A 15383-nucleotide genomic window follows, 5' to 3' on the forward strand; every position below is an offset into this window, starting at 1 on the left:
TACCAGTTAAGTTCTGAAGTATTCGACTAATTCAACCTTTTAATTACTTTGCTCAGTTAGTCAGTTCTAGATTAATTAGTCATTTCGGTGGCTTAATCATTCATTCCTGTTAATTACTTGAGTAATTCTATTCATTACACTTATAATGAATGGTTGACAATTGGTGCGGACATTCTCCGATGACAAGCTCTGCAGACAGATCCTCTACACGCCAGTCATGAGACAAGAAATTCCACCGCATTAAAATATGAACGCACTTCTGTCCGCTTCATCGATAAATAAGAGGCATGGTTATCACACACAAATGTCAGCAGAGATATTTTCGTTGCTGAAGTGAGCCGCACTTTTCATAATTCGGGGCAACTAAATTGTCGCGATATGGTGATTCATTCATCAAGTACATACGCCTGCTGCGAAGAGAGGGTGCTTCTCGGATCAATCAGCGGAAGATGACATCTCAGTGCATTTTAGAACCTCCTTCCACTCCCCCCCCCCCCCCCCCCCTACCAACCGCCCTAAATGCCTTCCCTGAAGCAGAGTTTTCTTCACTGAATATCAAGCTATAATGTCTTCTTTCTAAGCTCGTTATGAGACGAATCAGCTGGGCCAGCGGGCTGAAACTGGAACTAACGAAAGTGAAAGCGTTCTTTTTCAAGCACAACAATAAATCTGAGAAAATAACGTCTTTTATTCATGGCTTTCGCACCATTGAGAACGGGCCTAGAGAGGCTGTTCGGCGTCTTGTGTCTCGCGAAGCTGTCTAGAAGAACGGGAAAGTGGAGAGGGAGGTTGGTTTCGACGAAGTGGCGAGGAGAGAGGGTGCACACGCACCGAGAGTCGGCGCTTCGGGGAGGTTGGTTCGAGCGAACGGCAAGCACGCGGGGCTCAACTAGGCCGGAGCCATTAACGAGACTAACGCTCGAACTAAGCTCTCCCTAAGCCCGGAGACTTGACGCTGCCGAGCGCTCGTCTGCGGGGTTCCTCGGACGAGTGGGCCTGGCGCCTGCTTCGACGCGGCGCGAACAAGCGCCATTTAGACGAGGGGTCGCTTTTGTGAACACAAAGAAGCACCCGCTCGAGGTCTACGCGACGCATGCTGTTCGTGGAGTGGTTCGCAAACAGTTTGGGTTGAGGGACGCATAGAGGATGCTGGAAGAAGATATGCAGCGTAGAACAGAAAGACGCAGCAGCAAAAGGAAAAAAAAACACCTCATACTAATTTCTGAAAAATTGAAAGGTGCGCAGGTTTTTGAAAACGCAGCAGTGCCTACGCGTACTAGACATGCAACATGCAAATCATGTGCAGCATAGTAGAAAACTTGGCTATTTATTAAGCTGAAATAGTGGAAATTTGCAGCTTCTGATGGCGGAGAGCGCGGCTGCATATCTGGGGGTAATATAGGCTCCAGGGCAACGGGGATGGTAGTAAAAGACAGCAATTACAAAGAGTGGTACAGTATGCATTGCAAGTTAGCTCTACCAGTGCACGAGTTCATTCGTGATTTGTTTATAACCGGCTAAGAGGGAAGCTGTACTAAGTTAAACTGTGACAAGCAACGAAGAGAACAACGTCGCTGGAAGCAAGTGTATTAACTATTAGCGAATAATAGGCGGTCGGTATTAACATAACGTTTAAGTAGATATAGGCTGAATGCCTGAAACGTCGCCTTCCCAAGACACAGCATCCCCGATCTGTGGTTTTTGAAGTGCACTACCCATAGTAACAAATGATTTGGTCTTAGATTTATGCTTACTTTCCTCCTTTCCTTTAAAGTGAAACTGTATCTGTAACACGCTTTCTGTCTTTATCAATAATTTCTTTAACTGCATTGCACAAAGTATATTACTTGGTCTTTCACATTTTCAATATTTATTTTCGTGAAGTAAATGAAAGTTTGCACCTGTATTTACAGTGCTCACGTGCAACGACCAAATTAATCCTTTAACGCATCAAAACTTTGTGTACTCGTCATGAGAAATTGTACCAGTATCGAAGATGACAAATCACACTCATCCTCCCGGTGCTGCGCTGCCACTACCGCCAAAGACGAGTTATGGTCGATAATTGCGTTTGTGCAATTTTCTACACTAGAGGGCGGTATTTGTCCACGAAACGACAACATAAGAGATGTGTAGTGTGCGGTAAATCTGCAGAAACAATTGAGCATCTTTTACTAGACTGGCGTTTTCCATCCTCATGTCGATGTAATCATAGCCACTCTCCCTGAGGCCCTAGGGCGTAGCGATAACAATGGTCATACGATTTAATCCGCGGTAAAAGCTAGGAAAAAGCGATTGGAAGATTGTTGGCGGATAAGCAGGGATCTGAGTTAAGGTTACAAGTGCAGGATTAAAAATTTCATTTAAAGAAATTAGGGAATTCGTTGGACGATTTATTACACAGAAAGCTCCGTTAAAGGAAGATAAAGAAAAAAAATCTGATCCGAGCACGGTAGTAGCTGCCACAACTACGTTTTAAAGGAGACTTTGCTATATTCCATCGATACATTCGCGCATTTTGCGCCTTTAGTGCGTGGTTTGAGCCTGACAGCAATCATTTTCACTAAAAACTGCCAAACAACTTGATGATTTCGGTGTGTTTTTCGAGAATAAATTTCAGGGTTTAAGGGCTAACATCCTATCTGTTCGATTCAGCCAGACGTGCACTATTTTAGAAGGCAAAAAAAAAAAAACTCCGATCTAAATGACAGCGGTTAAGGAAAATGACCTGCTGAAAGGCAGCATTTTAGAAGTACAGCCAGAGAGTTTTCTTTGTCTTAGAAGCATTGTTCTGCAGAGCAGATAAATGTAATGAGAAAATTACTGATTATAGTCGAGGAAACTTTGGTTCTTGGATATCTTTGACCGCAATACGATGTGGTGGCGGAATATATTCCCAGAAATCAATCAATATTTCGCTTCTAAGGATAAGTATAGGTGTTCATAAAAGGGCTAATGATAAAAGGAAGTAATATACAGTCGCAAGGCGATTTCGCTGCAACTAGTGTAAAAGCCAGCCGTTGCGGACCAAGTAACCAGCAGCATGTCTGGCAGCGGTAATAATGATTAAGCTGAAAGATGATGGAACATTAAGATGGGGTATACAGTGCTCGTGAAGAAAATGACCAAAAGAAATGTTTTAAAACGACGTCCACTCAGTAGAAGAAAAAAAAAATCGCTATTCGCGAACACCTTTAAGGAACCCTATTCGTTTTACGGTTACACTTGCGGCGATTTCCCTAGAATTTTTTTTCCAAGTTCGGCATGAATTTTTAAATTCGTTGAGAATGTGGAAACGCACCTTAAGCACTGTGCTGTCTCGAGAACTTTCTCTCGCGTTTTTATTAAAAGTACAGACAACACATGGTAACAGCTTCTTTCTCATGCAGCCCTGCTTTACAGGCAGAGCACGCTTTACAGAATAAAAGTCTGTACTGACGGAAACAGGCTGTGTGAAGTGAAATTTTATGGCACACTATTTGACTGCTGTCGGGTGATGAGAAAAAATATCTTTCGCCTGCGTAGGCCTTTCTGAGTGTTTGCTAATATGCTTTTGGTGCACAAACTGAAATGAGACAACAAAGAGAGGAAGGCGATAACACCATGATTTTTGGTCTCAAAGTTGCCACGTCATAAGTTAAAGTAAAGGGAAATTGTAGCTTCTTTGAGGCATTTAGGGGATGGCCGCGCCGAGATCACGTTCTGAATCTCGAAATTGTATTCTACTGCCCGAAAGAACAACACTGAGGAAGCATAAGCATGCAAATGGGTAATTATTCACGCCTGCGCTACTGAACGTCCAAATGCTTCAAGATGAACGGTTCGGGAAAATTACGTAACAGCAATTTCGGTTCGCGCATTCACTTCTTATTGAGCGTGCAGTGTTTCTATAAGTAAATATCGGCTGCTGTACGAAATTTCATGTTGTTACTTTGCTCTCTCAACTGCAAATTTTTGCTCTAGTTGAACGCAGGTAGGGCAGTTCTTTCTATGAAATACCAACTTGAAAACAGCCACGTGATTGCACAGATTGATAATTTTAAAGGGAAACATTACAGGGCTTTATCACATCCCGATGAATTTCCGCAATTTGTTGCGTATACAAGTATGCTAATATATGCTTGCGCACACACGTCCGCGCAAGTGCGTGTGAAGCTGGGCTCAAAAGAATAAATTTTTTTTTTTAAAGAAATGCTATTGCTTTTTCATAAGCTTTATGTGGGAGTTCCGCCGTATTTGTGACTACCATTGGCTCAGACAACGACAACCCATTTGGCGGGGCGCTAAACGGAAATCTTAGGTGGTGTTTAACTATTTTTGGGCGCGCTGAGATTGCAAACGCTAATTTACTTAACTGATGAAGAGCCCCTATTAAACAATTTATGGGATATCTAGTAAAGCAGCGCAACTACACAAGGCCAAGGAAAAAAAGGGACCAACCCAGCGCTGAGTGTGAGCGCTGTGTTTGTCCCTTTCTTCCCTTAGCCTTGTGCCGTTGTGCTGGTTTACTAGATATGCCAGACAAACTCGCCCACCAGTTCACCGACCAGTTCTGAAGAGAAAAAATTTTAAAATTTGCTTCTTTTTCGGTCAGCCGTTTTTTCATATTCTCAGTGCGAAATTCTAAAAAAAATAAAACTCGGTCACTTAAAATCTATTTCGATGTTCATGAAGGGGGGTGCTCAAAAACCTGCGGCACTGTCGTTAATGGTAAAAAACAAATGTCACAAATCTCCAAAGTTTTCACCGGATTGTAAGTTAAATTGAGAACATTCGCGTTCATATCGAAAGACAAAACATTTCTTCGCTTGTGACGTGCTGGTTAACCTCTTTATTAATAACGCTTATACCATACCATTTTGCTCGTGTTGTTCTCAGAAACTAGGTCACTAAAGTTGAATCGATATTTGAGCTTGTTGGTATAACATCATGGAAAAAATAGCGAACTCTGGACAACAGAAGCTGTTTAGTCTTCTTTGTCTGTTGTCCTGAGTGCTCTCTTTTTCACGATAGGTCACTAAATCTATGACAGACGACGACTGTTTTGCTTTGCTGATTTTTCTTGTTTCGTACCTTGCTAATAACACGGCTCAGTGTTGTTTTTGGCCCTGTCGTGACGCTTCGAATTGCTAGCGGGCAAGGGAAAAAACACTCTACCTTCCTTGATAACAAATGCGCCGCCACTTTTTTACGGGCAGGGGGACTGGAAAGAACGACCAGTATTCTATGGGCTCGCGTGATGTACCCGCTGCAGTGCACTCCATAGCCGTCGCACGCACGATGGATTCAGTGTGCATTCAGCCATGCAGTAGATTTCGACTGAAGACTGCCAATATGGTAGATTGCCTGGAACGTTTTCCTGCTCTGCCGTAATCCAGCCCAGTGCTATTTGTCTACTGCCTTCGTGACTCGCATCATGAGCTGCTCGACATTCGCTGTAGCAGCGAGACGAGAACGCAGCGGCCTCCGGACGCTTCTCAAACAAAGAAATCTGTATCAATGTGAGAAACGAGGGCGGCTTTTGACGGCCTCATTTACTACCGCAACAACACCGTCTGGCGTGTGCCAGAAAGGGAATGGTTCTCAGTACACGTGAACCGTCTAGGCTAACCAGTGAAACGTTTCTAGACTTTTTCTTCTCGCAATGGGGGAAAGGAAGTGCAATTGTAGCAGTGCGCCATTCCTTACGTTCTCTCCTCTGCCCTTCATAGCTATAAACATATAGCTACTGGCTGCTTTTTTTTATTACACCTCTCAAAACGCATAGCGAACTCCATTATGCGAGCACTGAAACATTCGCGCTCTTACTTTGCGAGTGCACAAGAGTTCGAGTCTTGTAGTTCATGTTAGTACACCGCTGAACGGCTGACTATTCATTGAGCGCACGTGGTAACAGAGCCGACACGGGCGACAGGTGCATTGTTCTTAGAGTGCAACTTCTCGTATTGCTTCACTATCAACCCGTCAACCCACTGCGCTTGTTGCACGATGTAGCGGTAGCAGTCAGAGAAATCTTGAAATAGTTTGAACGATCACCACGAATATAAAAGTTCGAACTTCACACAGCATCAGCTTTCTATGAATTAAAGTAGGCACATGCTGTAGGTTACAGGGAGTGAAGGTGGGCCGCAGGTATTTTTTTTTGTGAACTATTATTGTTATGATATTATCCAACTTTTATGTACTGTCGACTAGTAAGAGCTACATCAAAGGAGAAAAAAATTCAAATGCAAGCAATATTGCAAGAAAAATCTATTTATTACAACCTTCCTGTTTTTATGACAAACAATTCAACTGTTAAGTAAAATGACTGTTTTCTATACGAAGCGTTTGGAGGCGTTGTAAATACTGTACATGGCAGAACAGCTGTTCCGTCAGGCTCCAGCTCGTGTGCCGATGGTTCCGCGTTTCTGCCCCGGATTCCAGCGCATTTTTTTGTCGCAGGTCATCAAGAGACTCCGGGCGCTCGACACGTGGCGCTCGCAAGAAGAAGCTGGGTGCGCCAGCAATCGATGCGGCGCATAATTTGAATGCGACGATTACGTCGAAGGCAGACGCGACGTGGCTGTCGGTGCCTCGATGGCGCATAATGGCCTTCATACAGCGCGAGAATACGACGCGTAGCGCGGCTGGCCCGTTATTGCCACGCTTGATGATGCGCATTTGTGAACTGGCATCTCGTTTATTTACTGCCTGGCTTCGTATATGTGTATGCTTGTGGTTGTGGTAGCGGTGTGTTTGAAGGTACGGTCTGGAGTGTCGGTGTGCTCTTCTTTGATGTTTAGATTGAACTGCGTGCTTGCGAGCAAAATATAAAAAGAAGCATGTTGGGTGGGAATTTCTGGTGCACACGCAGTATCGCGATCAAAGGAAAAAGCAATATCTTTTAGTCTGCGATGCAAGAAAGAAACCCCGGGGTTCGGAGAGTGATGGGCTCGCGATCCTTCATGAAAGATAAAAGAACGGGTAGTACTTTTGAGCGCGTGGAAGACAAGGGCACGATTTCAGATGATACAGAGCTCACTCAGAGTATATTAATAAAATACAAAAACTAAGAAAGAAAAACAAAATTCTTAGACGCACAGTAGAAAAGAGCAGAACAAAGAACTAAAAACGCCACGTCTGCTGGCCAAAGGGTATTGCTTTTCGCCGCAGTTTTGTCAATTTCAAGGAACATAGAGCTGGGATGTAAAATGAAAAATATCTGTGAACTGACTCCTTTGTAACAACCAATATAACACACACATTGACTCACAAAGATTATGATCACATTATATCGCGCATTGTGGTAGGAGGTTTGATTGAATAACGGTTTATAATTGTTCTCTGCTTTTATTTTTTACAGTAATTCAAAGAAAAGCTTTGTGGAAACTATGAATAAGGCAGTGTCTTTTTCAGGAACGCTAATAAAAGTGTTAAAGTTTGCTAGCAAATCTAACAGACCTAGCATAATTCGTCTATCGTTACAAGACGGCACAGCAGGCTATTTGATTGGCAATAGCTCACAGATTCAGAAATAGCATATATGATCCTTGTAAGCAGTAAGGTTACCACATGCACTACTTGGACTCAAAAATTTCTTTGTACGCAGCAAAACAAAGCATTACAATGATCCACTTACTCCATTTTAGCTAATTTTCAGGCAGCGCATTGTCTTGCTCTTTGTCTTTCTATAAAACCCTGTGTGTTAGCTTTTGCTTCTTTATTCGCATTTTTACTTGCTTTGTTTTGTCGCGATGTGCGATGTACCGCTCCTGCCTTGGCCACCAAATGGAGGCTGGCAGTATTGAATAAATAAATAAAATAAATAAATAAATTGGTATCTAGAGCAGGAGCGGAAGGTTCAAAGAGCAAGAGAGAGATAGAGAGTAAGGAAGGCGAGGAGGTTTACCAGGAGAAAGTGCCAGTTTTTGCTTCCATGCACTGGGGGAAGAGAACGGGATTGTAAAGAAGAAGCGGAAGACAGAGCTGAGTGAAAAATACAGTGTAAAAAGGAAGTGACTTCGTGTAAAGAACATTCATCGACATTCACGTAGGCCGAACACTCTCACGGAACGGAGCAGTGCCTGGAAGTCCTTCGGAGACAACAATGTGACGGCCACAGTCTGAGAATCTATCTCTGTCAGGAGCGAGGGTTAAGATGATCCGGTTGACGGCATAGCAATTTTTTTAGGCACTAAATGGAGAGAAGTCCCAAACAGCTCGTTCTATCCTCCCATTGTACCTGCATATGTAGCAAACAAGGCTCTCAACTTTAGCGATGAGAAAAAGAAGTGCGCGTTTTGTGAATGCAACCCGAAGCAGATAAGTTGCTTCGCGTTATGGTAGGTCTTGTGTGATTCGGAGCTGTAGCTCAGGGTCTAGAAAATGTAAGCATGAGTATAAAAATTGTCCCGAATTGTATGAAACCAGCCTCTTCTCATGTGCAAGCGTGGAAACCTGAACGCTACCCCTATCTCGAAATTAAGATTCTCAAATTAAAATTTGAGCATCGTTGCGTGCAGATCAGCGTGGTGGCCTTTTCTGCAATGCAGAGTGTAATGATAACAACTGGAAGGATATACCGTCTACTTTTAAAGCTTTGAAGATATTTCAGTCTGTAATAGCAAAAGGATTAGCGTTTGTGCAGAGAACAACCTTATAAAATTACGGTATGGAAGTTACATGTTTACAAGCGTATGTCCAAAGTCATAAATCGTTCAGGTTACAAATTTTCCTTTCCAAACCAAGCATTTAACAGCCGAATTGCGGAGCTTCCAGGTCATGTAAGAAACGAACATAAATAAAGTAGCCATTTGTGGAGATTGAACAGCGTCGTGTTATGGCGTTCGATGTTTCAGGCTTCTAAGATTTGACGTTTTTCAACTACGGATAGAGACTGTGTCTTCGCCACAGGCTTACAAAATTAGCGAAGGCTATGAGAATAGAGAACGACGCTTACATTTTCAGCTAGGAACCCAAGTTGGAACACTAAAGGGTTCTCTTAAAGCTTCCGGTTATGGCAGTTAGTGGTGCGTGTATTTGCGTTCTGCTGCGCGAGAGTACGATCTGCCAGACCAGACCAGGTGGTCCAGGTTTAAAAAAAATAAGCCCACTTTGCCTGACTACCATAACGAATGCTTGCCCTTTTACATTTTCGGCACACCGCAGGTCTCAATTTCGAATAATTAGGACATTTGATTGGCATCAGAACGAAGAATTTGCTTAGATGCATCTTCACCGATCATCAATGGCGAGCTCTTCACTTTTTAAAACGGTGCCAAATAAAAAAAACCGCCAGTAATTTTTTTTTTATATGCAAAAAGAATAAACAAACAGTCTGAAGGGATTCCAGAGAAAACTGCTTTTTGCACTCCCAACAAGAAACAAGGGTAGAAGCATGTGTCGCTGCTAATTTGACTTAGTTTCTTTTCGCGGGACTTCAATATTTTATACCACAAGAGTCACCGGCAGTGGAAACTTAGTGGCTTTAGCTGAGAGGACTTCATGTATCTAACAACTTGTGTACAGGTATATAAGTGCATATTTTGCATTGATCGCGAGTGGTTATTTTAATTTTTATTCAATGCAGGTTGGTGGGCATGATTTGATGCAGAATCTTTCACACGCTCAACCAGCGCAGCGAGGGAGCTAATTATGCCAGCCGACTGTTGCACACTGGCTTTCTTTCTGATGTGCCCCACTAGTTATACTGTTACTATTGACCAACCGCTGAGCAAATCCATCAGACAAATGGCTCCACGGGCTATCTCGTGCATGCACGTCTCATTTGCATGTAGCTGTTGACTCTGCGCGGCACATAATGAAACTGCGTGTGCAGCTCATAGCGTTATGACATCGTCCGCTGACATCTCCACTTTTCCCTCCATATGTCATTCCACCTTCCCTTCACCAAAATCGGGGTAGCAGGTCAGAGATGACACGTACCTGCTATCGATATATCCACATTTAATGGCGTCCGTGCTTCGCCCTTATGCGCCGTTCGAGAGTGCACACTGCCTTGTATAAATGCATCCTGATGGCGTTGAATTTATGCGTTTAGCACAAGGTGCGTAAGTGATCTATGCAGTCTGTCCAAGTTATTCTCGAGTGTTTACTGAATGCGTAGGCGTAACCAATTTCAGACAAGGCGTGTACCTGTACCAGCATTAATCACTCGCAGTTTCCTCTGATAGTATTAACGTATTGAACTAGCGGTATGCATCCAACTGCCAGCCAGTTGGCCTCCGTTTCATCATTCCGCCCACTCCTACTCTGTGCATGAAGTGAGGAAACGCTTAAAATGCCTAAAAAAAACACCCGTCGTAATGATCATCGAGAAGTTTTCATTTAATATTGTGCTCGGTTTATTATTCTGGATAGCAGGATTGGCCAACAGTGGTTTGTTTCTGTTATGCTATGGATATTATTTGTGTACGTGCAGTTCGTAATGCCCTACCACGGACCGTTACTTGGGGAGTCAGATTTTTGACAAGCACTGGAAATAACTATTCTCGGCTTGTAGGTAACGATGGAAGGCATGTCTTTCGATATTTATTTTTCGTTAGTGTTTTTTTTCTTTTTTGCATTGTCACACTCTTTACTGCATTGCCCCTCCAGCTAGGGCCAGTTTATTGGCCGGCAGTATCAATAAATAAATAAACAAATAAATAAATATGCTTGTAACGCCACTTAATTAAATATCGACGTTTAACTCAGTCCACTTGACAGCTCCAAAGATAACTGACGACAAGTGGAAGTTTTTCTGTGTTTATTACTTACTGCGCTCTAATGGAAAAAGAGGGCATATCTACAAAAGATGAATTTTTTTTTTTAAGTCAGAAAAGACCAAAGAACGAAAGTACCGGTTTTGCCACCATTTTTGTTTTCAAAGCAAACTTCGATGACGTCAATAGTTTTTTATTTGTTCGGGGTCCATTACTAGAATGTCAGTCATCACGTAGTCTGTGGTACAACAGGCGTGGTTGTTAACGTGACTGGTTTGAATCGAGATGGGGAGGAAGGAAGGTGTTTCATTTTTAGTGTCACATTTTGAGCAATAAGTGCAACTTTACTTTTGTTGCGGAGCTAACGTCAAAGCAGCCACAAAAAGCAAAAAATGTTAATCTTTAGAAGGATAAACGTCGAGCGGAGTTTTCCTCAGCATCCCTTAAAATTTGTTGTAAGTGCGTGAGCCGCCAGTAAACACTGGATTTAAAAGACTAATGAATAAAGGTAAAGGAAGAGCACTCAGAAGTCAGAAGGAAACAGCTGGGTTGTTTGAGTTGCTTCTTTTCATTTTCTGCTTCAGTTAGTGTCGCTGATGTTCCAGCATAATTATAGGCAATAATGATGAGCAAAAAGCGGACTTTCCTGTATGTATCATAATCAGCAGTCTAACTGCGTCCATTGCAGGACACAGTCCACTACCATTGTCCTGTAATAGCTCAGTCCTGTGCCTTCTGCTGCCACCTTACCCCCCAAAACTTCCAAACCTCGCCGCCCACCCGACCATCAGCCACCCTCTGCTACGCTTGCCTTCGCTTCAAATCCATATATATGATTGTGGCATGGTTCATATAACGCTGTAGTGTTACCCTTCGTTCAGCCGAAAGATGGGAACGAAATGCGAAAAACTGTATGATAATTAGCAACAAAAAAGGAGTATAGTACGAGTTTATAATATAAATAAATTATGTGTGTGTGCCGGCGTGTTTGTTTGTCTCTTTCTTTCTTTAGCCAAGTTGCCACAGGCTAGAGTCTGAGATGTTTTAACTTGAAAAAAAAAAAGCCAGTAAAAATGAAACTTATTTCAGCGCATAAAGGACAAGGGAGATTTTCAGCTTCATATTCCTACTTCTGGGAAATAAAATAACGGTGCCTTGTGTGTGTTGTATCGTTGCAGCCCCGCCCGAGCCACCGGTCATCAGGGACGGTGAAGGTAACGAACTTCGCGGCACCATCGGCCCATTCAACGAAGGCAGCACGCTGGCACTGGTCTGCGTCGTCTATGGTGGTAAGTGTCGGAATCACCCCACTCAGCTGCATAGGTTTTAGGGTGGCTCGTGTATTAAATAGCAATTATTCGTAATTGCTAGGTTCCAATCTGCAGTGTTTGCTCTGCTATCAAGAGCCGCTTCGCTTGTTTAGTGGCTTTGCCGTTCGGCTGCTTACACAAAAGTCAGTTGCGGGTTCGGTGCCGGCAGCAGTGGCAGCATTAAGATGGAGGCAAAAAAAAACAAAAACAAACGCCTGTGCTGTGCGACGTCAACACGCGTTAAAAATCCTCAGGTGGTTTTAATTAATCCGGAGCGCTTCACTACTGCGTCCCTCATAGCCTATCTGTCACTTCTGGACGTTAAACACGGCAATTTTCTACCAATTCTCAGAACTGTATGAGTGTTGACTTTCAAACTGAAAGTTTTCTTGAATGTCAGTGACTATTCTGAAAAAAACAAGAGGGTAATAGGCCGCGGCATTCTGGTGCTAAGTGTAGATTGCACAAAAGCAGCAGGCTGCTTAAATTCGATAAATAAGCACAGATGTCATTTTGCTCATAGCGCAACAAGAACGGCACATGAGACGAAAGAGTAGCACAAACAAGCGCTGACTTCCGCCTTGCCGAAGTACAGACGTCGTTCAATTATTTACTGTCCTGTTAGATTATTTCTCAAGATTAAAGGCACTGCTCAAGGAAATTCGCACATTAGTTGGAAGACCGCTTTAATAGCTATTACGGAGCAATCAGACAGAGAGCATATTCCCGTAAAACCTATCTGCTTCTCAGGTTAGTCGAACTATGTGCGAGCTATTCTTGGGCCAATAAAATCGTTCGCAAATCATGTAAACACCATGAAGCAGGTAATGTGGCCAGATTTAAACTTTTTTTATATATATTCTCGCGCCCTGACGGCTCCCGAAAAAATTGCATGCCAAGGAGTCCCGGAGGGCACTTTTAATACCGACGCCCAAATTAGAAGTCCTAGTTCAACAAAGCCGCGTGGCCATGGATACAAACATTTCGACATGAAACACCGACAAGACGTAAGTTGTTTACAACTCGGATTCGTTTCGTGTAGAGCAAGAAATTTTCTGGCCCGTTGAGAGAAGCGAGGGAAAGGGGAGGGGTGCGCTATAAACAGGGGCAGATGCTGGCGTTCGTTTCTTTTACTTTCTAGTTGGCACGGGCTTCCGCATAAAGAACGAAAATAGAAGCCCTTATTCAAACACCTGTTTAAATTTGGTTTCTTTTTGTTTTCATAGGCATGCGCGAAACGTGTCGTTCGCTTTCGGTTCCGCAAAAAACAAAGCCCATACATCTCTCTCTCTCTTCCTCTCCGCTACAGCCACTTTCAGAGCTTACCCCCTCCCCCCCTCCCTCCCCACTATCGCCGGCTTCTATCCTCACTTTGTGTTCTGTGACTAGCGTGGTTTTTAATTTTAATAGAGCCCTCCACATCCCACAATTTTCCGCGCACACATGGCGGTGACAGCTTCTTTACCGGTCGCCCACCGCGGCGCGCGCGTCGTGGTTTGAGACGTCGTGATCTCTCAAGCGTGTTTTCTTTCTCCTCATGCGCTCTTTTTTCCTTAAACATAGAAAAGAAAAAAAAACTCGGCGTCGTTTTCCTTCAATCGCTCATTACTGAGCGGCTTTTGCACTCCACGCTAAGAAAGCGCCATCGCGATGTAAGCACGCTTGTTATGGGAACATCGCAGTCATGACTGTTATGTTAACAGAACGCTTTGCTGAGAGAAGAGAGGACTGAAAGCCGACCTGAGCTGGCGAGGTCGCGAGCGATGAGGTTAACGCTGCAAGCTGAGATAGAAATCAGCGTGTAGATGGAAAGGGTTAATCTGCATGCGAAAAGAGCCAAGAAAGCGACGCGGAAGACCGCGATACAAAGAGGCCCAGAGAAAACCTGATGACGCTTGGCTTGTGCAACATCTGTTGCAAGCTGGCCTCGTTATCCTTAGATCGCGACGTGCTTGGCTTGTTGTTCTTGCGGACCTGGTAACACGGATGTTAGGGCCTTTTTCTTTGTTTCTCTCTAATTTGTTGTTCTAGGCGGCGTTAAACGCGTTTATGTTTAGTAAAGTTTGTAACATTAGTTTTTTTTTCCCTTGAAACTTTGGTATCTTCGAACTCCATGCTGAAGTCAAATTATTTAAGCGGGCAGTCTTAAATTTTTTATAGGATACGTTAGGTGCTGTTCTTGAACTTTGGTGGCATTCGGTAAGATTTTCATATGCCTGGCTTGTCAACGATACTGCTTCAGCTAAAAGCTTGTCCACCACAAGTCAAAACCATCTTGAGATTTATAGCTTCGATGACCTAACTCATCAAGACGTTGATTCAGAGACGAGAAACAGATCAGGTGTTGTTGCTGCTTGTTTTATGTTAGGCTTTAGGCCTGGGAAATAAACCACTCTGTGTTTCTTTTTGCGATGTTTACCTAAACCACCATCGTATTCCTTTTTTCTTTTTGTGATTCACGTGCAGTTAAATACCTCGCTGGTGGTGGAAGCAGGTGATGAGCCATCCGCTATAGCATGCCTTATAGCCCACTGTGCACCTCTAGCACATAAAGCTCTAATAGGGATATGCGAGACGCGGAATGAACACTATAAAACTGGCTTGCATTCATAATTAAAAATTGTACGTGCATCTCAAGGACCTGGTGTTTAGTGGCTGTGTCTCATAAAAGGCATTCACTGATCGGCGTGCAGGACCTTTATCGCTAGCTTCACGCTATTATTCTAGATGTCTCAATTATGAAATGGCCCTAAAATTTTTGCTTTTTGTCATGCTGTTCATGCAGATATAATTGGTACCGTGTTAGCATATAAAGAATGAAGAAAAACCATGCTTTTTATTTGATTCTAGGATGCTTAAAAATCCTGAAATAGTAAGGGAAAGCCGCATAAATATAAATGTGGAAAGCTTACATTTTTTAAAGTGGTGGCCGTAACTAAACATTGTCATTAAAATTAAGAGGATGCATGGAGTGTGAGTATCTGTGTGCTGAATTTTACGAACCTGGGCATCTCTGTGAAATTTTCGACTCTTGCCATCAAGAAGCATCGGATGTTTCGGTCAATTATGTCGAGCGCGTTTTTTGTTTTTATATGTGCTGTCAATGTGCCGACAAAATTAAGCCCTCAGTTCATTAATAATAGAAAAAAAGAAGATGATTTCAGTAGGCCTCAAAAAATATGCCGCCAGGCCAATATGCAGATGAATAAAAAAATCAGGTTAAGCCCAAAAACTGATAACCGCAGAAACAAAAGCGCTCATTGCGCGCAAGAGAAGCCAGCAGCGCTCCACCATGTCGAACAGCGCTAAACGGTAAAGAAAAGGTCACTGCGAATTTACTATAGTGGCTAAAGCATCATTAAAGCGT

The 15383-nt window shown here is 43.2% G+C and overlaps 1 protein-coding gene across 4 annotated transcripts in view; it reads left to right on the forward strand.

Moving 5' to 3' along the window:
- The window catches only part of LOC149343723 (neural cell adhesion molecule 2-like), a 362989-nt gene that overhangs the window by 306678 nt on the left and 40928 nt on the right, over positions 1-15383 (forward strand). For all 4 annotated transcript variants that reach the window (XM_089546036.1, XM_089546038.1, XM_089546039.1 and 1 more), the window contains one exon: positions 11885-11995. In XM_089546036.1, coding sequence (XP_089402162.1) covers positions 11885-11995 — 111 coding nt within the window. The remainder of the gene's footprint in view (positions 1-11884; positions 11996-15383) is intronic.

The sequence above is a fragment of the Amblyomma mixtum genome, chromosome 5, assembly GCF_055824585.1.
Source record: "Amblyomma mixtum isolate Tamu chromosome 5, ASM5582458v1, whole genome shotgun sequence".
Taxonomy (NCBI): Eukaryota; Metazoa; Arthropoda; class Arachnida; order Ixodida; family Ixodidae; genus Amblyomma; species Amblyomma mixtum.